At 42.1% G+C, this 26,771-nt stretch overlaps 2 protein-coding genes across 18 annotated transcripts in view; both read left to right on the forward strand.

Moving 5' to 3' along the window:
- Nucleotides 1-14,912, forward strand: part of MIGA1 (mitoguardin 1) — a 35,860-nt gene extending 20,948 nt beyond the window's left edge. For all 4 annotated transcript variants that reach the window (XM_083510688.1, XM_083510691.1, XM_083510690.1 and 1 more), the window contains 9 exons: nucleotides 348-448; nucleotides 3,625-3,743; nucleotides 3,900-3,972; nucleotides 4,649-4,735; nucleotides 5,292-5,390; nucleotides 5,657-5,791; nucleotides 10,559-10,612; nucleotides 12,150-12,266; nucleotides 12,441-14,912. In XM_083510688.1, coding sequence (XP_083366814.1) covers nucleotides 348-448; nucleotides 3,625-3,743; nucleotides 3,900-3,972; nucleotides 4,649-4,735; nucleotides 5,292-5,390; nucleotides 5,657-5,791; nucleotides 10,559-10,612; nucleotides 12,150-12,266; nucleotides 12,441-12,659 — 1,004 coding nt within the window. In that variant the 3' untranslated portion in view covers nucleotides 12,660-14,912. The remainder of the gene's footprint in view (nucleotides 1-347; nucleotides 449-3,624; nucleotides 3,744-3,899; nucleotides 3,973-4,648; nucleotides 4,736-5,291; nucleotides 5,391-5,656; nucleotides 5,792-10,558; nucleotides 10,613-12,149; nucleotides 12,267-12,440) is intronic.
- A 3,514-nt stretch (nucleotides 14,913-18,426) lies between these two features.
- Nucleotides 18,427-26,771, forward strand: part of NEXN (nexilin F-actin binding protein) — a 28,443-nt gene continuing 20,098 nt past the window's right edge. For 4 of the 14 annotated variants that reach the window (XM_083510679.1, XM_083510674.1, XM_083510685.1 and 1 more), the window contains exon 1: nucleotides 18,505-18,637. The gene's annotated coding sequence lies outside the window, so the exon portion shown is untranslated. Of the gene's footprint in view, nucleotides 18,638-19,237; nucleotides 19,545-19,588; nucleotides 20,327-26,771 lie in introns of those variants that run through there. The other 10 variants (XM_083510686.1, XM_083510675.1, XM_083510682.1 and 7 more) reach the window with 9 other exon arrangements.

Raw genomic sequence — 26,771 nt, forward strand, 5'->3', positions numbered from 1 at the left:
TGCATTGAAATATTCGCTACCTACTGTCTGTGGTTTGAACTGTGCCATAAGGTTGGCATAATTTTGCATCTATTTAACATTCTTTTCCTAGCTCATTTTTGTAAGCCTCTTATGGAATATTTTGAGAGCAGGTTTTCAGGGGCCACAGGAGTCTGCAGAGCCGAGGTGGGTGGGAATTGGTGGGGGGAAAAACTCATTTCCTTCTCCCCATCCAGTGGTTGTGTCCTATGAAACTCTACTTGGTGGGAAGTCTAGATCCAACCCTTTGTCTTTCATCAGCATTAGCTGGCACTATAATGAAAATCCACAAGGTGTTTTAATGAAAGATTTTTCTCTCTCTTTATAAGATAAAGACACCGATATCACTGTAAAGGATAATACCGAAGAATTCAGCCTGCGGGATACATTAAGCATGGGATCAACAGATTCATTTGTTTCAGCTGCTGAGGTATGTTGGAAGTAGTGATTGCTGCTTTTTTGCGTAGCCATCATACCACTTCTGAATTCTGCTACACAGGAATGACTTTCTCTTAGAGTAGAATATCTGCGAAAAATGCATTCAAATGCACAGTGGTCTGCAGACTGATTGTAGCCTTCTGACACTTCAAAAAAAGGTTGATAAACAGTTAAAAGATGCATGAAGTCATCGCACATAATGAAATGTTTACAGGTACACAGGTTCCATCCTTTTCCCTATACTCTTTCCATGTAGGGAGCTTGTAGAGTCTGAAGTGAGGATAAAAGTGATATTCTCATGAATTCACCAGAAAGGCAATATGATCATACTCTGGTGAGCACTGCTTTAATAACTTCTTGCCAAGAAGTACGACACTTTTTGGAGGCCCTGGGCCACCATGCTTCTGGAATCTGTAGTCCCCAACTGATTGAAAGCTCAGCATCCACTGCTTTCATTTTTAGCCTGAGACAGCTGTGTGTTGGATGTCATCTGCCACTTATTCAACACAGAACAGTAGTATTAGAGCATGGTTTGTATGCCTGATGGTGAAGGAGGGCTGAGTTGAGGGATAATGTTACTTTTTGTCTGCTTGTAAGGAGCACATCCAGCCCAGATCTCAGATAGCTTCCCTTCATAGCAGGAATCCTGGAGTGAGAGTTGGATTTTGAAGTGCTGTTGTGCAAATATAGCCTGGCCAGTCACTTAAAGGATCTTAAATGGGAGTAGTTACACAATGCAACAGGCAGCATTCTAATCTTCCTGCATCAGAAACAATGGTACACTTTTACCTTAATTGGGATGCATGTTGAGAGATTTAGCGGAAATAGCTTCAATTAACCTCATAGATAAAGGAGTGTTATCTTGGAGTCACAAATGCTTTGACGTTTAGATCACAATCCTTAACCTCATTACTGAAGTAACTTCAGTTTATTTCAGCGAGACTTCCAGGGGAACATGCTTAGGATTTCAGCCAAAGTTTGTGTTACTGAAATAAGGCCCCATTCCATGTATCAGTGGATATATTCTGCTCCAGAGTAAACAGGTTTTGGATCACTGCAGCCTTCCTTTCCAAACACTGGGCTATCTCTATATATTTATCTGCAGCAGCAGAGGGCCTTGCTGGGCCTCTCCGCAGCTGCAGAGAGTCCTGCTATACCTCCCCACAGCTGGAAAGGGTGTGCCACGCTTCCCCGAAGCAGTAGAGGGCTTTGCTGCACTTCCCTGTGGCAGCAGAGGGTTATTCTCTGTGCAAGGTATTTTCTTCTCTTGGGCAAATGTACAAATCGGTGCCCAAGTTTGCTTGTTTTCTTCTTCCCTCATCTTTTCATCGTTGGCCTTACATAAGCCGCTCTGGGAGTGGCTAAAAGTGCTTTCTGTAAATGAAAGCATTGTTTGCAGCCTGCCACTTGAAAATACACGGCTCCTGCAATACCATGAACTTTCATTTAATGTGAAGCACATAATGCCTGTTAAAACATTCTAGAAATAAATTGTGGCAGTGCTGCTGCTGATTACACCCAGTGTTGTTGTTGTTTAGTCGTTTAGTCTTGTCCGACTCTTCGTGACCCCATGGACCAGAGCACGCCAGGCACTCCTGTCTTCCACTGCCTCCCGTAGTTTGGTCAGACTCATGTTTGTGGCTTCGAGAACACTGTCCAACCATCCTGTCCTCTGTCGTCCCCTTCTCCTTGTGCCCTCCATCTTTCCCAACATCAGAGTCTTTTCCAGGGAGTCTTCTCTTCTCATGAGGTGGCCAAAGTATTGGAGCCTCAGCTTAACGATCTGTCCTTCCAGTGACCACTCAGGGCTGATTTCCTTAAGAATGGATGTGTTTGATCTTCTTGCAGTCCATGGGACTCTCAAGAGTCTCCTCCAGCACCATAATTCAAAAGCATCAATTCTTTGGCGATCAGCCTTCTTTATGTTCCAGCTCTCACTTCCATACATCACTACTGGGAAAACCATGGCTTTAACTATATGGACCTTTGTTGGCAAGATGATGTCTCTGCTTTTTAAGATGCTGTCTAGGTTTGCCATCGCCTTTCTCCCAAGGAGCAGGCGTCTTTTAATTTCGTGACTGCTGTCACCATCTGCAGTGATCATGGAGCCCAAGAAAGTAAAATCTCTCACTGCCGCCATTTCTTCCCCTTCTATTTGCCAGGAGGTGATGGGCCCAGTGGCAGAAACCAAATAGAAGATTTTGAGTTTAAGGGAACTGATTTCTGTTGTTGGTAACAAAAACTAATATTGGTGTCTGTAGGCTGTATGAAATGTAAGTTTGAGAAGACTACATGTACCAGTAATGCAAAGCTCCTGTAGAAATCGCTGAAGTGGTTTTGAAGGGCCCTTTCCCTGTTGACTGACAACTTTCCTTGACGACACTGGTTTTGACTTTGCTTGCTGCATCTTAAACTTCTCTTATGGGTGTTTCTGCAACAGCACATGATTGAGCTGCACTATGGACCTATGGGTTGCGGGGAGGGGGTTGCATAGTCCCTGCCATCATGAAACATGCTGCTGTGTGAGTTTTCTTTTCAGTTTTTAACTGCCCTCCCTTAAAATGCTTTAGAATCCTATTACTCTGTTTGCAATCCCTCCCTTGGTAAAATATAATTAGAAGGTGGCTTGTAAATTATCTCTCCCCTTCCTTGCATGTCTTGGCTTTTCTGGAATGTGCCACAAAAGCAGTTGGGCACTCACAAGCATTCAGCTGTTGTTGCAAAGTGCTACTCCGACGCAACAGCTACTAAAGACCGTTTTAATACTATATGATTACAAAGTCTCTTTCCCATGCTTTGCACATTAAGAATGTCCGTTTTAAATGGAAGATGCATTAAAAGTTCTTGCCTTATGGAAGGCAAACTGTTAGTTGGGCTAGCGTTCAAGTGACAAGCTATATGATGTAGCCCTCAGCTCTGGCTTGCCTTGCATGGATGCCAGGTATCCATTTCTGCTCCTCGGGGACATGATTCAGCATCAGGCCCTTGACCCAGTGTGTCACTGTGGCTTTTCTTTGGAAGCTGCAGTACTGGATATTTATCTTTTAATTAATGTCAAAAGATGTGGATCTTGCATAGAAATAGCACAAAGGGCATTTAGTTCTTGATATTTGTGGAAGTGTTTCAGGATGTTAGCCAACTGATCTTGAGAAGGTCTCCCTCTTCTAGCTTGCAGAACACAAAGAGAGCCGAAACTCTTATAATCTGGATTCGCTATGCCATTGCCCATTATACGAAGAAGCTATGCACCTGGCAGAAGAGGGCAAGATTTATTCACGAGTCTTACGGTACTAAATATTTTGTCTGCTTTCCCTAATATTACTTGCACATTTTCTAAAAGCAAAACAGTGCTTTGTATGCAATATTTTTTATATTGGCTTGAATTAAAGGGCAAGTCAACCGTTAAGTTTCAAGTGCCTTTTTGTTGTTGTCTCTGTAAATAGGACTGATACGGTGGAGTGTCTGGGGGACAGCGACTTTCTTGCTAAGCTCCATTGTATCCGCCAAGCTTTTCAGGTAAATGTTCAATCAGCTCCTTAAGGCTGACCTCCATTCCACATAAGCACAAAACTCCTGTGGCAGTAGGTTTTCTAACAGATCAGCCAAACCGCCCAATCATCAAGGGTAATTGTGATTTGTTTTCAAGATGGAAATAATACCATTGGGTTGTTTTCAATATAGCTTCTTAGTCACATACTATTTAAGTTCTATATATAAAATATCACCAAGGCAACTATTGGTAAACAAACACTAAATGTCCATAAAAATGGCAAAGTAGTTTCTTTCTCAAATAGGTTTTATCTTAAACAATAGCGAACACAGTAAATGAAGAATCCACTTCTAATATACCAGTGGTTCAGTGCTCATTTCATCGCTAAAGAGCTTAGTCATCGAGCTTTGTAGTAAATAATATACAAGAGAAGACAATATGTCAACGAGTTAAAGCAGGGATATATCTGTCCCCATCTGCATGTTTCCATCGGGAGGAGCATAGAAAGAGGACAGTGTCCTTCAGTTTGTTCCAGCTGAAAAAAAGCCCCGGTTGGTAGAATTAAAAGAAATATTGTAAGCCGCCCAGAGTGGCTGGGGTAACCCAGTCAGATCAGCGGGGTACAAAATTTTATTATTATTTATTAAGACAGTTAAGAATGTAAGTGATCTCAGATGGGTAATACCTAGTGATCCATTACAGGTAATCTTTTCCAACGCCGCAAATAGAATATTTCTTGCCGAAAGTGGAAGAAAAATCTTGTGCGCGCTACTCATGAGAGCTAGAAAGGTAAACACTTTTGTTTAATTAATTTGTATGGTGGATTTAATGTTCAAGAAAGCTTTGTGGTCACAGGCTGTAATCCTAATGCCACTCGCCTGAGAATAAACCCCATTGAATTTGATAGGACTTACTTCTGAGTAGACATGATTATTTCCCCGTAGTTGCCTCCTCTCACTGTGAAGTAAGCAGCAAGTATTCATATTTGGCAGACCTGATTCTGAAAGGTGGTATATTCTGTAATTGTTTGCAGCCATGGATTTTGATTGCCCAAACAAGAATGTCCTTACAAACACATTCAAGTCAATATATATGCTAAGGTGCAGTCCAGCATCTGCATTGATCTCAGTTTCAATGACAGCGCTCTATAAACATTCCAGTTGTGCTGACGGAGCTGCTCCAGTTGAAATGAATCACAAAGGAGCTTCATGTGTTCTTCAGAGCATTGGACTGAAGCCAGTCTTTCTAGATTACTCAGGCACTAAATGGAAGCAATTATTATCTCTAAGAACTAAAGAAACATGCATAATTTGTCTCCTGCTTGTTGGTTCCCCCCCCCCCACAGAACCCAAAGAAATTTGAGGAAGTATTTGATGAAATGATCTCTTTCTTAGAGCAGTCTGATCATTGGGCTAATACTGAAATGGAGCTTGCTGCTTGGGGAGTAAGTATATGTTGTAAAAAAATTAGTTAAATAGTTTGTAAATGTTATCTCTCCCTGGTTAGACAATTGCAGTTCCCTTATTGTTCTTTATTTTGTCTCTATTTCAGGGTGTCAATTTTATTACTTTAGTCTGTCTGCTTAGACAGTTTATTAAACAATTTCACTAAAATCTGTTGGTTTTTTCAGTGTCATTTAGGCTATTATTATAGACCTGGAAGTTGTATAAATGAGGTCAGTAACTTTATAAATATTCTAATACTCTGCAGGTGAAACATCTAAATTTCTATGATGTTGTTCTGGACTTCGTATTAATGGATTCCTTTGAAGATTTAGAGAATCCACCTATGTCTATACAAAATGTGGTCAATAACAATTGGCTGAATTCCTCTTTCAAAGAAACTGTAAGTGGCTTTGTTTGGTTCCATGCTTTCATATGGTGGTTGCAGAATATTGGACAGGTAACTTAATGATTGCATTCCTCTGAGCAGTATTTAAATTTAGAGTAAATTATATTATGGTTGGATAATCTGTTTCAGATTCCTTTTACTCATTAAGCAGTTTTGATTCATACCTGCAAGAACCTTAATTGGCTTTCTGCAAACTACTAATCTGCATAAAATTTAGCCACGAAACTCGCATATTTTGGATCAAGTCATAGTCTTAGTACTTTGTATAATAAAAGGAAATGTCTGCAAGAGTGAAAATATATTAATATTTTTTATCCACATATCTAAGCCATTAAAAATACATATAGCAAACTCTATCCCAGGCATCCCCAAACTCGGCCCTCCAGCTGTTTTGGGACTACAATTCCTATCATCCCTAGCTAACAGGACCAGTGGTCAGGGATGATGGGAGTTGTAGTCCCAAAACAGCTGGAGGGCCGAGTTTGGGGGTGCCTGCTCTATCCAGTTTGCCCATCTGGGCCTTCATGTCACAGAGAGATCTGTTCAGTAGTTGTTGAAAGTTACTTTCTCAAAAGAAATGGTTACACTCCGTGATTGGTGACTAACAACAAGACTTGTTCAAGCATACATGCATTCATAGACACTGGTTTTGCTTGGATTCAGCTGACACAGACACTCATCAAGAAGTGCAAAGCAGTGAAGTTTGAAGAATAACTGCTACTATTGCATTGCACTGATTGCATATGTTGGAACCCGAAGTCTAATTAGGTCACCCTTGCATTTGTTTCACCCAGGGTGATTGCAATTGGACCACCTATGGAATAGGCTATCTTACATGGTCTTTTCTTGGAATGAGGACCCCTGTAGTTGACCAGTATGTGTAAAATTTGCAACACACCAGTGCATTCTAAGGATTTGTTTATAGTTAAGACATACCGGTAATTAACTTGTGTGAAGTGATCTTGAATATGCAGCCTTCTTAAGAACCTAAAGAACTACCTTGTGGGATCGCACTAAGATCCATTAAGTCCAGCCTTCTTTGGAATAATTCCACATTACTGAGAGTGCAGAAACTTTGTTAGAAATGCTGCTTTTTAAGCTCTCAGACACCACTTCCTTCAAGTCATCATGCCACTCCTTGTTGAGTGCCATTGCTGAGTATTGCTGACTTTCACATTTTATAAAACAACAACAACCCAGGACATCTATTTAAGTATAAGCGTGGTGTAGGAGAACCAGTATGGTGTAGTGGTTAAAAGCAGTAGACTCGTAATCTGGTGAACCGGGTTTGCTTCCCCCCTCCTCCACATTCAGCTGCTGGGTGACCTTGGACTAGTCACACTTCTCTGAAGTCTCTCAGCCCCACTCACCTCACAGAGTGCTTGTTGTGGGGGAGGAAGGAAAGGAGATTGTTAGCTGCTTTGAGACTCCTTAGGGTAGTGATAAAGCGGGATATCAAATCCAAACTATTCTTCTTCTTAGGATGGTATAGCGATTCTCAAATATTTGGTATCATATTTTTGGTATGGCACAAAATTTCTATAAAATAATTATATAAAATTTCTACAAAATTGTGCTGCACTGTTAGATCTCAGGCTCACCTGCTGTGATGAATTGGGTGGTCCCAAAGCACCAGTTTTGAGAGTCCCATGGACTGCAAGAAGATCAAACCTTTCCATTCTTAAGGAAATCAGCCCTGAGTGCTCACTGGAAGGACAGATCTTGAAGCTGAGGCTCCAGTACTTTGGCCACCTCATGAGAAGAGAAGACTCCCTGGAAAAGACCCTGAAGTTGGGAAAGATTGAGGGCACAAGGAGAAGGGGACGGCAGAGGACAAGATGGTTGGACAGTGTTCTCGAAGCTACAAACATGAGCCTGACCAAACTGCGGGAGGCAGTGGAAGACAGAAGTGCCTGGCGTGCTCTGGTCCATGGGGTCATGAAGGGCCGGACATGACTAAATGACTAAACAACAAAGCACCAATTGCTACAGCCTAGGAAAACAACCATTAATAGTGTAAACTGTACACAATTTCCAGGGATTGGCCATGTGATGAGCAAACATTGGTAGCATCAAGTCATTGTGTGTGGGGGGGAATCCCCCTGGGATATGTAATTATTAAAAGCGCAAGCATGCGTCCCGGAATCTCATATGATACCTCCAGCCAAAAACCTTGTACTTCTGGACACACCTACCACAGAAGAAAATGGTTCTTGCTCACTTGGCATATTTCTTCCTGCGCTCAGCAGAAAATCTCTTATTTGTGTGATGCATTTTTACTGGTGCCATGTGCCAGCAGTGGACCTGTTTCAACATGGATTAATGGGTTCTGGCTGCTATTGTATGCATAGGTATGTCCCAATATCTGAGAGAAGTGCTGCTGGCTCCCCCCCCCCCCCCAGAGTTGCTATGGTGAATAATATTTAATATTCTGCTAACAGAATCCTTCAACTGTTGCCTTGGTGTAAAACTGACTTGATCCTTCAAGATGGTAGCTGGAGATCAATTTTGTCAGTTCACTAGGATTACAGCTTGGATCTTCTCTTTTTGAGTGGTTGATGCTCTAGGTCTATGATGAACCCGATGAGACCAGATACTTCTGCAGCCTAAGATAGACACGTCTGTGGAATTTGCTCCCATGAAAGGTGATGATACCCATCAACCTGGATGGCTTTGAAAGAGGAATAGGCAGATTTGTGGAGTATAAAATTCTGAAAATGATGTTTACACGTGGGAATCCCTGTTGAGAAAGATATACATGATGATTTTCAATCAATGACAACTTTAAGCACAGAGTTAAAGTTGCAAAACCCATTAACTTCAATAGGACTTGAGGGTGACCAGGTCTCATTGGACTCATTGGAAATGGAAGGAATAAAACTATCTATCTATCTATTTTTAAAATTTGTATACCGTCCTATACCCCTGTCCTATAAAAAAACAAACTAGATAATAAAAACAATAACAACCCAATAACCTCCCTCCCCAACGCATTTTAAAAGGGCATCGTTTTTATTCTTGTCTTGATATCTTGTTTTGTTTCCCCCTCCTGTTGGATATATGATTAGATAGACACACAGAGACAGACTTTTTCTCAATGGAATTTTGTCAGCGTTTTGCCTCCCAGTACTGAAGTAGCATTGCATTCCATTCAAATTCTGTTATGCCCTATGGGAGACAAAAGTTTTTGCCATCTGTATATTGTATTATTCCAGTCCTTATTAGGACAAAACTGCTTAGCTGTGTCAAAAACTATTTGAAGTATGTTTTTTTTCTTAAGTGAGAGTGTTGGGGTTTTTTTAACAGTGTGGTCAAAACAAAAGTATGTGGTTTGTTCTTTGTTTTTATGGTCACAAATACTTCTGGCTTTAAAACATCTTTTGGCATTTAAATGCGCTGGGGATTTTGGCTTGCATTTAAGCTCTAATATTATTAAAATATGAAAAGCAGAAAGGATTTATTTACAGTCATATAACATAATACTAAAGCTATAGATTTCAGAAGGCATTGGCGAAAAGGTCGCTTCGCCAAGTTGGCAAGAAGAACTGTTACATAGCTGGGTGCCTGCTATTGGAGCAGTTAAAACTGACTAAAAGTATGCACATTTCTGAGTTTAGCAGGCCAAGAAGAAAAGCCTTATTAGCAAACTTATGTACAAAATAGTAAGTAATCTAACTTTAGAAAACAAAGTTCCTAAGCTGAAAGAGAGAGAGAGAGAGATTGATTGATTTGGTCTAGCGCTGTATAAAGCACCGAAGTATTGCTTCTTTTTTAGTATACTGAAACATTCCATGGAGTTTGGAAACTAGCATAAGAACAGTTGTACTGTGTCAGCTGAGCTGCCCTTTGAACCCAGCTTCCTGCCTTTTAAAAGTAGCCAGATCAAGATGCTGCAGAAACTATAGTACAGCTCTCTTTGCTAAGAGACAATTTAGCAGAAGTCACACACAGACACACACACAAATGATCCTGATCCTACTGATTTCACTTGACTGTCCAACAGAATAGCACCCTGATTCAGAAGCTTCCTGCAACTGGAAGCTGTTTTGCATGCAACAAGAATATGTCCAACTTTGAGCTTTTCAAGCAAAGTCATACTAACAATTGTGTGAGGAGGTGCAGCCCACACTTGTCCTATGTCTCTGCTAAGGTTCCCACTTTCGTTCTTTGTGTGTATAGTGTTTTTTTTTATTGCGTGTGAAATCGTGCACCTAGTTAAAAATGCACAAGTCTTTCTGTGACTGACATGGACATATGTCTTTTACTCTCTCTTTTCCCCTTGGCTGTGATCCTACCTTTCTTTGATTATCACACTTTCCCTGCAGGCGTGCCATTGACCTCTTTTTTCCTATACTTATTTTAACATAAGTTGAGCCTGTCAACTTGACAGTCAACAACCCAATAGTAATTTAAAAACCTTAAACTTAAAATAAGACAATTTCAAAATTAGGAAAATTACCAGCTGGTTTTATGTAATGAATATTTCTAAATAGGTAAGTACAGTAGGGTGGAATCGAACACTGAATGCATGTCAGCTTGCACAAAGGTCCTGCGTCATCTTCTATTCCCCCTGCCCCATGGCAGTCCATTCACCCTAAGAATATGTTCAGAGGTTTCCCCAATCCCACCAGAGCAGATTCTGAGAGAGTGCAGGTAGGGAGGAGAGGAGAGTGAAATCTCATTGTGCAAGTGGAAGTTTGCTCTGCTTGGGCACACAGTGTTGGGTACAACCCTTACTTCTCTTCTTCTTCTGACTCTTAGGCTGTGGCTTCAAGCTGCTGGTCAGTTCTGAAACAAAAAAAGCAACAAATGAAGGTAAGCAGGTTTTACTTTTTTAAAATACTTTTGTAGGTATGGGTGGTCTTCTTTGGCGATCACCCGTAGCCAAGTAAGATTGTATTCCATGAACACGGTCTGAACAGTGACTGTGGAGGCCAATTCTGGATCCAAATATCCTTCCACAGTGGAGACATAGGTTTCCGGGTGGGAGTTGATCATGGTGAGGGTTTGCCAAGCATGCTTGCCTCTTATCACGTTTCTCCCTTTCATCCTGATTTTGAGCGTATTCAAAGTCCATGACACCTTTGGACACCAATTGGAGCGCTCGCAGACCAGGGTTTCCCAGTTGCTGGTGTTTATCCTACATTTTTTTTAGATTCACCTTGAGAGAGCCTTAAACCTCTTTTGTTGACCCACCAGCATTATGCTTTCCATTTTTAAGTTCGGAATAGAGTAGTTGCTTTGGAAGATGATAATCAGGCATCCGAACAGGTTTTACTTTTTAAAATACTTGTGTAGGTATGGGTATCTAAATTATGGCATGTAATGCTATGCTATAAGTTTTGCAAGGCCACTTGCTAAACCAGCATAGTTATAAATTTCTATACCGTCATTTGCAAGTAACATATATAATTGGGTAAATTATTAGGAATGTGAAGAGAGAAGTGGGAATCATATGCGAGGGCCAGCTTTTATTGTTCAGCAAAGCAAAATTGGGGTGCTATGGCAATAGGACAGTGGTTGAGATACAGCTACTATGAACATGACCCAGCCCTCCCAGGAGACAAATTTATGATTCCACTAGTTAAATGTTGCATCCAGTGAAATCTGAAGGGATCTTTTAGAAGGAGCCGCCTCATTTTTATCAACACTGTAAAATCCACAAGATAAGAATTGAGAAGGGCAGAGGGCCTTGGTGGGTGCAGTGGTGCCCATAGGTGCCATACTGGGGCCTCCAGAAATAGGATAATGTTTGCCATTTGACATCTAATGGTGAATATCCAATTAAATATAACTTTAATTCTCTATTAACCAGTAAAAGAACAACTATTCACTCTTCCCCCAAAAACTGTAATGCATAAAAATGACAATGGATCACATGGTTATGGATTGTCCATTTTAAGGTAGCTGGAGAAGGTCCTACGTTCTGTTATGTCCAGAAGTTTATATATGTATAATGTGGCAAGGGTGCCTAGATATTAGGAATATTTGTACACCTATGAAGAAATCAAAAGTGAAAGCTGGTATGACTTTATTTCACAATATAAATTGGTATATTTAGAAACTTATTAAAAAATAGTGTGGACAAGTGGTGAGTTGGGGGGGGGCTGTGGTTCCTCCAGATTTCATTGGATTCCCAACTGCTAGCCAGGGGTGGTTGGGAGTTATAGTTCCAGCAACATCTGAAGGGTGCTAGATTCTCTGCCCCTGGGAAACTTGGCCCTGGTGAATCACTTGCTGAGCAATAAAAGTGAAGCCTCCCCCCTCCTTTAGTGTCTTCATTTGACACAACAGTTTTTCATACGCGGAAGCAGGAAGTGATTTACCTTTTCTGCACTGATTACATCTCCAGGTTCCTGATGGCTTCTTTGCACACTTCTATGCTATTTGTGAACACATCAGCCCTGTTCTGGCATGGGGCTTCCTTGGCCCCAGGAATTCTCTGTATGAATTATGCAACTTCTTCAAGGTATGCTGCTTCATTACACCAGGAGAGCTCGTTGCCACTAATTTGATACTAATACCTATTTAAAAAACAAAACCCAAAACTAGGCAAAACGAGAAAGAAATACTTCTGTAATAAATCTCGGAGTCTGACGATGATCACAAATAAGTGTATTTGCTTTGTGTTTGTTTTTACCAGGACCAGGTTCTCTATTTCCTGAAAGACATTTTTGACTTTGAAAAGGTACGGTACTCCACTATAGATAACCTAGCGGAAGACCTTATGCAGTTGCTGATTCGACACACCGATCTTCTCTTGGCTAACCTCGGAGCCGACTCGCTAAGGCATTCCAGTGGCCTTGTTAGTGGATGTGGGGACACGGCAGCCAGTGGCATTTTGGAAGCTAAAGCACAATAGTTTCCTCCTTTTCGTTCTTAACGTGAGCACAATTTTTTGCCGTTTTCTCCCTCAAGGAAAGCTGCCATCGCTTCGGCTTTGGTTTTGGTTTCTTTTTCTTCTTTTTAGCAAGTACCTGAAATCTACAATGTTGTAAAATATGGACTCAGGGAAGTTAAAAAAATATATGGAAAGAATTGCTTGTGGAAAAAAGATACTGCATATGTTTGGAGCAGGTAGCTTAACCGTCACTGGATTTATATGTAATATATCCCAACATATATATATTTTTAAAAACGGCTAAGTGAAATGTATTTGTGGAAATACTGTGAATTTCCTCTGCTATTGTTTGTGACTGAAAGTGATGCAAAGGAACGTGGTATATAGTATACAAGTTTGTCTCGAAGGTTTGCACTGTTGGAATTACCCAGTACAAAGTCTCAAAAGCTCTACCTGACCCTGGCCCACACACTTGCCAAGTTATACATTTACTGTTATTTTTACTTAAATGAAGTACAATATAATGACACTTAGAGTGACAAACGATTTAACTTTGCCTTGAAAATGTATTTTGTGTGTATAAGCTATAGCTCATTATGTAGCGAAATAAATCGGTGCATTCAGCCTTTGGGCAGCAATGCCGTTCTATAAGCTTTCTTTTTTTAACAAAAAATAATAATAGAGTACAAAGCTCATATTTTTATGTAAATTACCCTTCACTGATATTTTACATTGGAAATCACAGTCTAGGGAGGCCTTAAACAATGCTCTTAAATAATTTAATACAGTGGTGCCTCGCAAGACGAAATTAATCCGTTCCGCGAGTCTCTTCGTCTTGCGGTTTTTTCGTCTTGCGAAGCACGGCTATTAGCGGCTTAGCGGCTTTAAGAAAAAGGAAACAAACTCACAAGAACTCGCAAGACGTTTCATCTTGCGAAGCAAGCCCATAGGGAAATTCGTCTTGCGGAACGACTCAAAAAACGGAAAACTCTTTCGTCTTGCGTGTTTTTCGTCTTGCGAGGCATTCGTCTTGCGAGGTACCACTGTAATTGGTTGAATCCCCTTGCACCTTTAGAGAGCTTTTAAAACTTTTTACTAGTTGTGAATAAGCTAGAATCTTGTCTTGTTTGAATGTATCATTTAAAGTATATTTTTGAGGGAGGGGGAATGTTATGTCAAAAATGATAATCATGCAACAGACTTAAATACATGTTACTTCCGTCATTTTAAATTTTGTCTTCGTCTCTTTTGAAAATTCTGGGGTTCAGTTTACGAAGTGACTCTTAGAAAAAGCAAAACTTCACATCTAAGCTTGCATAATACAACCATAAAATGGGATATCAGAATAAAATGATACTACGGTAAAATATTGTGAAGGCCTGGGCATATGAAAGGATTCCACCTGCTTCTGGAAAGAGAAGGAAGATTGCACCAGGTGAAGCTCTTGTGGGGGGAGGAGTGTGGATTTTAAACACAGCAGAGAAGACTCTTGGTTATCATCACTGCACCTCATAGGGTGGCAGAACCTGGAGCAGAACCTTTGATCCTGATCTGAATCCTATTTCACTTGCAGGAAAAGGTAATCTGGCTCTAAACTGTTTGGGGCTTTCTAGGTCAAAACCAGCACTTTCTTCAGAAATGGATCTGAAGCCAATTTAACTCTTTCAAAGAACTATTGAGCTTTCACTCCAAGCAGCCAGTCCCCTTACATAACTGCTGCATGATTTGCATTAACTGTACATCCAGCAGTCTTCAAAAGCTATTATCCCACAGTAATCTAAACTGATACAGTGGTACCTCGGTTTACAAACTTAATCCGTTCCGCAAGTCCGTTCTTAAACCGAAACCGTTCTTAAACCGAGGCGCGCTTTCCCTAATGAGGCCTCCCGCCACCAGTGCCCTTCCACCATTCGGATTCCGTTCTTAGACCAAGGTAAAGTTCTCAAACTGGGACACTATTTCTGCTTTTGCGGAGTTTGTAAACCAAATCGTTCTTAAACTGGACTGTTCTTAAACTGAGGTACCACTGTAATACCAGTGTATGGATAACTGTGATCAGGCTGTAGAGATATAATAGCACCTCCTACAAAACGTGGGCATGTTCAAAAACAGGTTGAATACCAGTCCCACCAGCCCACGGTACTTCTGGATTCAGTTTTAGATACTGTGGTCATAGTATGCCTATGTCTAGAGAACTACACTATTTGTTCAACTTGAAAGTCTGCATACTATTTGTGACATTTTGGACTCGCTTAATAAAACGTATTGCCCTAACGCGGATTTTGGGATTTTGCTTTTTGTGTTGCTTTTTGTTTTGTGTATCTGGGCTGAATCCGAGGTGCTGGTCTTGCCCTGAAACACCTACAGTTTAGGGGACTTCTCTACAAATCTCCTTGGTTACAAAGATATCTGGGTAAAATAGTGCTCTAGGTGACTTGCTTGTACTTGTGGCTGACATTCACTAGAGTTGGTATTGCCAACATTGCTTCAATGGGTGCACATGTTCCTGGTGTCTGCAGGGTCCCTTCTTCAGACGAAATAAAGACTTTAAAGTAGCATTGTGTTACAGCCAATAGGTTTGGGGGGGTGCATGCTGCCCATGCCATTTTCTCCAGTTTGAAAATGTGCCCCAGCCCCAAAAATGTTATACTAGAAATAGAACTTTTTGGTCATAGGATGGTCTCTCTGAAGTCTGCATGTTCAGCTTCTGGAAGCCAGCCAAAGCCATTTTCTTTCACCGAGGCTTTGGGAAGTAATTAATCTATTACTTCTTTTACCCCAATCCATTCTTCCCTCTATGCCATATTAAAATCACGAATAGCTTCATGTTTCCTTTTTTATTTTAATTTGGATTTTAAAAAAATTATTGTACACTACGTCATGGGCCCCTTTGGGGAAAATGTAGGGCTGGTATTATACGGTATTGAAATTCCACTTTTTCTCTATTCAGGCTGCCTGAATAATCATTTTCTCGTTCAGTCAAGGAGGAAACCTAGAGGATTTGTAGTCACTGTTCTGAAATAAGAGTTGTGACAGACTTTCTGCATCAACATTCTTATGTTTAGGTTGATTCCAGTTACAAGCTGGTTAACTTGCAGTGTGCATGTATGCAACATGGCATGGTCATCTGTATTCATCTTAATAAATGGCTCGGATGTATCATGGAAGTTGAGACCGATAGTGACAGTCAGGGGGCGAGGAAGTCAACATGATACAGAATTAGCTGGCAGCTGTTTCTCTGAACTGCCTAGTTCATGCTGCTACTAATATGTGGGGAACTATATCTGCATACAGCAAAGGGGAGAAACAAGACCGTTTTTCAAGCTAGGGGCCATGTTTCATTATGGGGACTTTGCTGGGGGCTGCCTACCAGTGGTGATTGTGGCAAAACAGCATCTGTGGAGCAATGGTTGTGATCCTTGCCTTTGTACAGCAGGCTACATTCAAGCTATGCTCAATTCATGTGTGTGTTTTTACATAGGTACATCTCCATCCAAGCAAGTAAATGTGATGTAACCGCCTCCCCCCTCTTAAAGGTCAAGGGACCCCTGACCATTAGGTCCAGTCACGAACGACTCTGGGGTTGCGGCACTCATCTTGCTTTATTGGCCGAGGGAGCTGGCGTACACCTTCCGGGTCATGTGGCCAGCATGACTAAGCCGCTTCTGGTGAACCAGAGCAGCGCATGGAAATGCCGTTTTCCTTCCCGCCGGAGCAGTACCTATTTATCTACTTGCACTTTGACGTGCTTTCGAACTGCTAGGTTGACAGGAGCAGGGACTGAGCAACAGGAGCTCACCCCGTCGTGGGGATTCGAACCACCGACCTTCTGATAGGCAAGTCCTAGGCTCTGTTGTTTAACCCACAGCGCCGCCCCCCCCCTTACAGGGGTACAATTCCAGCCAGGCAAAAGTATACATTGGGACGGGGATGGAACCAGAGTTAGCAAGGGGAGCAGCATGGCCTGGATATGGACTGCCTGTGTGGACTCAAGGGTCAGATAGACTTGGAGGGCTGCATTTGGCCCCCAGACCTGAGGTTCCCCACCCCCCAGCACACATGAATCAAATAGGTTTATCCATCTCCCTGTCCAATGTTTCATGAGTCAGCACGGGAAAGTGCACCAAAGCCGGTACGATGAGCCGACAGCAGTAGGCAACACATAGGTGAACATTGGAAGTTGCCTTATACAGTATTGAGTCAGACCACTGGTTCATCTAGCTCAGTCTTGCTTCCACTGAATGGCAGGCGCTGTCCAAGGTTTCAGCCAAAGAGTTGCTCTCAGCCCTACCTGAGATGCTGTCTCAGCCCTACCTTGACGCTCTTACCACTGAGCTACTTCCTTCTCTACAGCTGCACCCTCATTCCATTCACACAAACTGGCGCTGCAGAATGCTATCTGTGACTGACAACAGCTATAAGGTGGGAGTCAGAAGTCAGAGAACAAAGGTAATGATGGAAGAAAGCAAGTACAGTAAGCCCACAGCTTATGCACATATAACTTGTGTGCATTCAGCTTTACATGCCTGGCAAAAAAAAGGATTTAAAAAAGTAAAATGGGTGTGGTGGGTGTCAAGGGGAAAAAAGGCTTTGGCAATCCCACCCACCATTGAACCCAATGTGTTTTGGCTATATGCAAAATTGGCTTCAAGCGCAATCCCCAGAATGTAGCTCCCCTTGTTAAGTTGCAGGGTTACTGTAGTCTAAACAAAAGATAAGGGGGGAGGAAGGGAGGGACAAGGGAAAGAAGGAGAAAGCAAAGAACCAAGGAGAAAATAGAACTCGTGGAAGTTGAGGTCGATGGAGAGGAAGATGGGTCAAAGTCAGCTTGAAGCAGGAAAGGGAAGTGGAGGTTGTTCATTTCAACTATAGCACATTTATGGCACTGCTGCTGTTCAGTCAGCATCTCTCAGCTGGGAATTGGTTAGAAGTGTGGAATATGCAGTGGAATCAGGGTTAAATGCCACAATCAGTAATGCAACACACAGAAGATTCCTCCTTCTCTTTTCATACAGATAAAGGAGCAAGAGTCTTGGATGTGCCCCACTACAGTTTAGTAGTTTTCACTGCAGTCTGGAGTTATGCTTTTAACCTTGTGTTTCGCCCTGTCCACATAGTAACTGGAAGAATATTGACTCTTTTTGTCCACCTTGCATTCTCAAGGAATCACATATTATTGAACAAATAAGTAAATAAAATTCCTCTTTATTTCTATAGAATAAGATATTCATAGCTGCCCCCAGTGTAGTGTCTTGTGTGAGAAAAACAGAATGGAAAGGAGGGGAAAGAATAGCAGAGTCCCATTATGTGTACAGGGGGTAAAAGCAAGCAAATCTCTCTGCTGCCATCTACTCTGCAAAGTAATTCAGGAGCAGAAGTAACTGGTTCTGGATGTTCAAGCATTAATTTTAACAATTGCAACTTTGCAAGTGTGAAAGGATTTAAAATATGCCTGTGGGAGGAGGGGTTTATTGGTTTGTTTTGCTTTTGTTTTATTACAAATTTTGTGTTTTCATTTTGTATTTTTATGCTGTGAACCACTCTGTGTTATTCAGATCAAGCATGACATTCAAATTTAACAAAAAAACAATGCTGATGTTTATAGTGGGCTGATCCTATATTCTGAACACTAGCAAAATATTCAGAACACACAAATACTTTAGTCATAAAGACCCATTGAAAAGAAACCCACATTTATTTCAGTGGGTCTACTCTGAGTATGAGTAATGCTGGCTATCACCCATATAGATAGGGTACTGAGTGGACTTCAGGCTGCTACAATTATCTGGTAAGTTACTATTATTAGTTACTTGCTCTCAGTCAGTTTAGAGCTATAAAAAAGCCACCAGGATCTCAGAGTCAGAACAGATTTTTTCTAATATACAAAAGTGAAGCTTGTCAGGAGTTGATCCACTGCCCTAAAGTACTGCCATCAACTGGACCAGAAATACTTGTGTGCTGAAGGGAGAAGGGGGGAAATACATTTTCAAGTCTTGTTAGTAAGTATTTTTCTAACTGCTAAGTACTGACTACATGAATGCCTTTTAGATCTAACTGATCTGTTTGAATGACACACTGGATTTTTTTTGGGGGGGGATGCCTGTTTACGTGGACATCTTTGTTGAAGGATGGTGGTGACCCTACGGAGTCTAGTATATAGGGCATGGTAGAAGCTGAGAGTTAATTGGGTCTGTGTTTTTGGAGAATAAACGAGTTTTCCATGGGCATCGATGGGCATTTCCATTCAAATAGTGTGTGTGGTGTCGTGTGATCGATTGTGCGGGTTGGGACGTACCTGCCCCCTCCCAATATTTTATTCCGGAGCAACCAGCCCTTGGAGGAAATGCACTCTGCACCTGCTCAAGGACACTTTTGCAGCGCAGAATGAGCGCCGGCTCAGAATGATAGCCTGGTCTCTCCCCCTCATCTCCATTACCCCCCGCTTTTCATTTTGCCAGAGCCCCCCACCCCTCCAGGACGGCCGGGGGAATTCTCCCGTTTCCCCGAGTCCCCGGGTGTATTTATAGCTTCACGGCGCTTCCAGCCTAAAATAACCCGGCTGGGCCAGAGAGAGGGGCCCAGGCGGCGCGGCCAGGGCGCTGAGAGAGGAGGAGGGGGGGGCGGCCAGGGCGCGCGTGTGCTGCGTCTGGACAGCTGCAGCCGGGCCGGGGCTCGCTTGGAATGCGGGAGCGGGCTGCGCACCGGGACTTTTATGGAAACTTGCAGAGCCCGGCGCTGCTGAAGCCGCAGCCAAGGGGCGCGCGGCGGCGGCGGCGGCAACAGCAGCAGCAGCACCACCAGCAGACGGTAGCAGCAGAAGCAGAGCAGCTTCCCAGCTTCCCTCCCGCCCACCCAGCCGCTGGGATTATCTGGAGACGCAGAGCGAAGCGCGCAGGGGGCTCTCAGGTACGGGAAGCTGCCTTCGGGGGCACGAGAGAGTGTTTGGTTTGGTTTTGGCGCGCAATGAGGCGAGGGAGCCCCAGGGGGGACGGTCGCGAGGGAGAGCTCTCTCCCTCTACGAACAAGAGCCAGCCTCAGGTTCCCTTTGGCTTGACCTTGTCCAGCTTGACTTGTATTTTGTCCTTAATTCGGTCTTCCTGTGACAGGAGAGAGGGAGGGCTAGCAACCCCTCTCCGTCCCCCATGGATTTTTATTTTTTTATTTTTTTTGGCACAGTGAAAATTCCTTTTTCTACCCCCTCTGCTCTCCACCAGTCAGCGCGATCTGTTTCATGTCTCCTCAGACGGTCGAATTTCTCTGTCGTTCTTCTCTCGCTCCCCCCACACCCACCCGTCGCAGGGCTTTAGTTTCCCTTGGCGTCCGAAGAGCAACAGTTGGCGCACATTCTTGTCTAGACTAGAAACGGGTTTTATTTGGAAGAACATTCTGGGGGCTTCGCTGTGGGTCCCTTTGCAGCTTCTGAGTTGGTCGGGCTTGTTGTGCATTTACAGCCCTGAAGAAGTAGGCTGTTGCTTGTGTGACTAATAAATCCATTTCCAACGAGGGCCCTCTTCTATTCTGAAAACAAAACTCCCTTGGACGTATCGCAACGCTCAAAATCCAGAGCCAACAGCTCTCACTTTTTTTTTTAATGGAATGACAATTGAATGCAACTTTCCCAGGGCGAGGGGTGGGTTGTGGAAGGGAGTTGAACTAAGTCCTGGAGAGAACATCTTGGATTAATGCAGGTGCCTTTTCTGCTTTCTAGAGGTCAGAAACCTTTTGCTGAAAGGTGTGGAACTGATCAGTGGCTAAGGAGATGACAACTAGGAATAAGGTGCTGAGCTAATATTAGAGCAAGGGGGTGGTGGCAGCGGCAGCAGCGATAGTGTCGCCAGATAAGTGGGTGGGTGATCTCTAAACCCGGCTCAGCAAACCTTGCTCTTGTCATTTGTTCATCTTGTAGTAGTGATTTTGCCTTGCTTTGTGCTTATGAGATGTGAGAAAGCTGGTCTGGGTGACACTGATAATCTTCATAATTCATTAAAAGTTGCTCCTCAAAGTTTCAAGTGTTTTAGCTGCTTGTATCCACTGCATAGCCTTATTCCATGCTGAAATGTACAGAGAAAGATATAATCATAAATGGAAAGGCAAAAGGTTAATTGGTCAGTGGAACCAAAGGAAATCTAAACTAGAAAGCTCAAAGCTTCTTGTTTAGGAGATACAGTATATCTTTTACAAGTGAATCAGGGGTGTGAGGTTTGTGGATAAAATATCAGCTGATTTTAGGTAGAATATTTTGAATTTAAGAGTTTTTGAATAAGTGGGGTGTGCTACGAGTGTATGCACCTTTATGAATGCTTAACAGACTGCTTTCAGAAATATTTTTTGTAGTTGCATTAAAAAATATACTAGATGTGGTGCTAAACAGAAATATTCATTTAGTTTTGTGTGCCGAGATATCTTCAACCATATGTTCTATTAAATGAGGTGGGGGAGCAAGTGTGGTTGCCTTTTATTTTATATCATCATGTAGCTGATTTATTTTACTAAATGAAACCTATTTTTCATTGTGACACTTCTCAAAGCTCTGGTGGTATTTTATCGCAAGGAGGTCTGTGTGAATGCCAGCCCAACTGGAGCAGTTTCTCTGTAAAACCCTAAATGTATATATATGCAAGTAATGGTCAGTATTATTATGTGAATGGCAAAGTGCACAATCAGATCTGACCTCTGCAATGAACCTACTAAAGTAGCCTTTTCCAACCAGCTGCCCTCTAGATGTTTTGGACTACAATTCCCATCATCTAGGGTTCACCTGAGACATTTTGACATCAGAGGCGAATCACAAATTGGCATGAAAAGGAGTGAATTAAAAGCTACGTCAAGAACAAGGAAGGAATAAAGATCTACATCAGGATCTGATGCCCATGTGGATCCTGCCACCTGAGGCAGTTGCCTCATCTTGCCTCTTGGGTGGAATGGCCCTGCCACTATTGACTGTTATGTCTGGGACTGATGGAAACAGTGGTCTAAAACATCTACACTGTATTTCAGTACTGTCCATGCTATCTAGAGATGGTTTTCCAGGGTTTCAGACAGGGTTTTCTCCCAGCTCTACCTAGAGACCCTGAGGATTGAATCTGAGATCTTTTGCACATAAATAACATGTTCTGCCACTGAGCTATGACTCTCCCTCATGTAGCCTGCCTGATATCTGGTTTCTGTGCAGGCCCAAATGTCATCAACGTCTTATACACTTACAGGTTCCTGACAGGCAGTTTTGGGATTTAAAGGGAAATGCCATTTTATTTTAATTAGTGTGTATTTATGCGTACCTAGAATATCTTCCAAGTATGTAGAAGCCATTACCTTATTTTTGGCTTCCCCATTTCACTTCCACACTGATAAGTGCTCAACCACATAAGGGAACCTGCAACAAAATGTTTCAGTGTACAGTGGTACCTCGGATTAAGTACTTAATTCGTTCCGGAGGTCCGTACTTAACCTGAAACTGTTCTTAACCTGAGGCACTACCTTAGCTAATGGGGCCTCCTGCTTTTGCCCCGCCACCGGAGCACAATTTCTGTTCTCATCCTGAAGCAAAGTTCTTAACCTGAAGCACTATTTCTGGGTTAGCGGAGTCTGTAACCTGAAGCGTATGTAACCTGAAGCGTATGTAACCCAAGGTACCACTGTATCTTCACCTCCATGTCACCAAGGTTAGCTGGCCCTCAAGTGACAATGCTAGATCCAGGACTCCCCAAAGACCTCGTCCAGAACAGACTGCATACTCACTTCCTACACATGGGAACCATCTACCTGCAGTACATCCGTCTTGTCAGGATTCAGTCTTGGTTTATTGACCTTCATTGAGCCCATTACCAAACCCAGGCACCAGTCCAGCACCTACGTAACCTCACATGACTCAGATGACAAACAGAACTGTGTTTCAATGATACACTGATGACAGCTCACTCCAAATCTTCTGATGCCCTTACTTAGCAGTTTCATCCACATGTTGAAGAACATGGGAGTCACGATGAATAACACCTTGCAGGACTTCACAGCACAGCTGTTGGGGTCCAAGCAGAAGTCCCCCAATGTTACTTTCTAAAAATGACTCAGGAAGTAGGAATTATGTCATCATATCAGCATGTCTGCAACTCCCATTACACAGAATCGATCCAGCAAGATATCATGATTGATAGCATCAAAAACCTTGGAGAGATCCAGGAGAATCAGCAGGTTTTGTTCTCCCTATCTCTCTCCATACACCATCAGAGGACCAAGGGTTGTTTCAGTTCCAACCTGAACATGGATGAAACAGGCCACCATCTTCTCAGGCACCTTGTCCCTAAAAGGGGATATCAGTGACTAGGTGATAGTTGTTAGTCTCATGAATCCAAATAGGGCTTCTTAAGGAACAGATATGCTATAGCTCCCAGCATCTTCACACAAAGAAGAATCCATGGCCACATGAACCGACCCAGTCAATCCCCTCCAGATAGTTTTGACCAAGAGCAATCCTGTTTTGAACAAGGTAAAATAGTTTATTATAACAGTTTATTTGCAGTTGTTATGTGAATGTTTAAATTGAATGTATTCTGGTTTAACTGCAATAAGGCACCAGGACTAGGGTGGTAATCTGAAATCCAAGTTTTGAGGAGGGATGGAAAAGGAAATCAAGACTAGTAGTTGCATTCCAAGAATAAGGGGCAACAAGGAAAAATGGCTAGCATCATTTAAGGGAACTGGAGACCTTTGGACAGCTGCTGTATAGGACTGCTTGTACTTTTTATTTTATTTTTAAGAAAGGAGTGCCCCCATGCCATGTGGCATACTGCTTTTGAAACTGAAGGGAATGAAAGCAACCAGCTTTTTTATTATGATGCAGAGTTCAAAGGCAAAACAGAGAGAGTAGAACATTATTTTGACTGCAAAAACTCTCTTGTATGACCCAAGCAGCTCTTTGAATCCTGGCCTAAGATTTATTTTTTAATAGGACTATTCAAAGCAGATACGAAGTGGTGTTTCCAAAAATGTTATAAAGTGACCCAGAAATTTGGGGTGGGGGTGCCGAGGAAGTTAATGTTGTTCTTCAATACCTTGGAGCACATTGTTTCTGACGCCTGTTCTGAATTGTTGGTATCCTGAGAATTATCCTTTGATCCCAATGGTGGCAACTATTGGTTAACTTGACATCTGCAAATCACTACTGGAATGAAAACTGCTAGGCTTTGCACATTCATATTTCGTTCATATGCTAGGCAATGAAGCTGGTTTAATTGTTTTCTGTGTTTGCGGTTTTACTGGTAGCAGTGGATGAGCAATTTTGTCCTTTGTGCAGCCTCCTCTTCTTGCCATCATAAAATAATGCAACATCACTGTTTGTAGATTCTGATGGGAAAATAAAAAGGGGTAAGATGATGTGGTGTATGTGTGATGACTTCCACATATGGATGTGGAAAAAGTAATTCAGTTAACAAGATCAAGGAAGATGTTTTGGAACAATGTGCTCCTTTTTCTAATTTATGTGCTGCAAGTTTGCAGTGAAATGGAAACTGGCAGCTATTGTCCAGGACATGCTGTTAAGGACTTTTTTTCTTTATTTTTTTAAAAGTAGACATACGTATAATGACTGGACAACTACCACAACCTAAACCCTGAAATAAAGTAAAACTCAATGAGAAATGTAATGTTGAATATAAAATTAAGCTCTGTGAATCCTTTGAAAAGTTCCAAGAGATCACATGGGAATTGTATAAAGCAGCTAGCAAGCTTAAAAACAAAGTGACCAGACTGGTGGAGTGATGGGGAATTAATGATTTTGAGACAACTCTGTCCACTTGCTAACATAAGCTCTATTTCTACAGCTTTGCATGGTATAATGCAAGGATCAGGAACATGCGGTCCTTCAGATGTTGCTGGATTAAATCTTCCAGCATCCTTGATCATTAGCAATGCTGGCTGGGGACTGGATTCCAACAGGTTCCCCATCAACAAAATGTCAGTAATGCTCAGTAACTCCCTAGTCTATCCTGTCTGGTGCTTTTCTTCTTAGATGTATCTTTGAGTGTTTGTCTAAAATGCCATTTTCTCATTGGTTCATATGGATCTGTCCTATTTATGGCTTGAAGATAATACCTGGTCTCCACGGCCTTTGTTCTAGAGCAGGCATTTCCAACACATAGATTGTGATCTACTAGTAGATCCTGGTAGATCTTTGGCTCCTCAGTGATCTCCCCCCCCAAGAAGGGGAAATACAACAACTGTGGGTTCACTGTGAGCTCAACAACTTTGCCTTCCCAAAAAAGCTCAACAACTTTGGTCTATTTAACGACAATGGGTAGATCACTGCCAGTTTTTTTATACTGTAAGTAAATTGCAGTCTATTGGGAGTTGGATGTCCCTGCTCTAGAGAATACCCCCCCCCCAATATATATTTTGATCCCATCCCTATTCCTACATAAGATCAACAACATTCTGTAGCTTGACTGTGAATTAGACATGAGCGACGCCTGAATTGTGGAGGATTACAACTTTTTACTCTGGTCAACAGAGTGTGGTTTGCCTGAATATGTGTGTGTGTGTGTGTGTGTGTGTGTGTGTGTGTGTGTGTGAGAGAGAGAGAGAGAGAGAGAGAGAGAGAGAGAGAGAGAGAGAGATTTAAAAAGAGCCAGCAGGCTGAACTTCAATGTGCTTTAAGAATAAAGTGATTTTGAAAGGTGAAAGAAATAAATGAGGAAATGGGGTAGGGTTCCTAATTAAGTAACTATCCTTGCCTTTTTTTTACAAACTTGTAATTCAGGTCTTGTTATATCTGCACATGTTGCCAGGTGTTCAGGCAGTATTATTTTCCAGAAGTGCTTGTTCTCACTTGTGTTGAAACAAGAATACTGGTAAATTTTGTTTTGCAATAGATCCTTTCTGTGAGGATCTATTTCTGTTATCAGTATGCTATTGAACTGTTGCAATAGGCTTCAAGTTAACATTACTTCCTAGAGGATGACCATTTGACTGCATCTTGAAGTACTATGCAAGCTAGCTATAGCTTGAGGAACAACCCACAAGAAGGGTTAAAATGGTAAATCAAGAGAAGGAGGGCACCCAAGGCATGCATTTTGCAAATGTCAGAGCACCAAGTCTCTTACTTTTTAAAGACTGTGCAGAAAAGTAGCTTATGATTATTTAAGTTTATGATTTTAAAACATATATATTTGGTTATATCCTCCATGTGCACACATGCAGAATGTTATGTTTTTATTTTCCTTTTTTAGGAAATTGTTTTGACTGTCAAAATCTTCAGCAAGACGTATATAGCCCTGATTATTATTTTTTACAATCACCTGCATTAGCACAATGATGTGTTTATGTGCATGAAAACACATCCATGCAAGGGCACCCAACTAGCACCCAACAGCAGCAATTGTATCAGTGTTGCCTCTGTCCCTCTACTTGTACATACAGGCATTACATCAGCACACCTGTTCTGTAGGGGGAAGTTTTGCCGGCTGTCCTCTCATCACTTAGAACAGGGGTCAGCAAACTTACTCAGCAGGGGGCTGGTCCACTGTCCCTCAGACCTTGTGGGGGTCCGGACTATATTTTGAAGGGAAAAAAATGAACCAATTCCTATGCCCCACAAATAACCCAGAGATGCATTTTAAATAAAAGGGCACATTCTACTCATGTAAAAACACGCTGATTCCCGGACCGTCCGCGGGGCAGATTTAGAAGGCGATTGGGCCAGATCCGGCCCCCAGGCCTTAGTTTGCCTACCCATGACTTAGAATTTCTAAGTATTAACCTTACTGAGCCTGGCAGAGGGGGTAAGAGCAGCCTCAGCTGCTGAGAGACCTTCTGCTATTGTAGAGCAGCTAGCAGGAAGAAAGTAAATGATAGCTCCATTAGCTTATTGAGCTGCCATAAGTCTTTTTAGCAGCCAGAAGATCCTACATCTATTTGTCACCTATGTAACACATACATGACAAATATGAAATGTTGGATCAAATAATAGACTCTTCATAAATCAAATTACAGTATTAATGTCCGGTGAATCTACCATCTCCTATACTGAAGAGGTTATCAATACTGTCAAATTGCCCCTGCCTTTTCAGGCATGTACTATTTGGACAGGCCTTCACAGTATGAATTTATCTTTTTAACCAATAAGTATCTATACATTTCCCC

The sequence above is a fragment of the Podarcis liolepis genome (assembly GCF_965112155.1).
Source record: "Podarcis liolepis genome assembly, chromosome: 6".
NCBI lineage: Eukaryota > Metazoa > Chordata > Lepidosauria > Squamata > Lacertidae > Podarcis > Podarcis liolepis.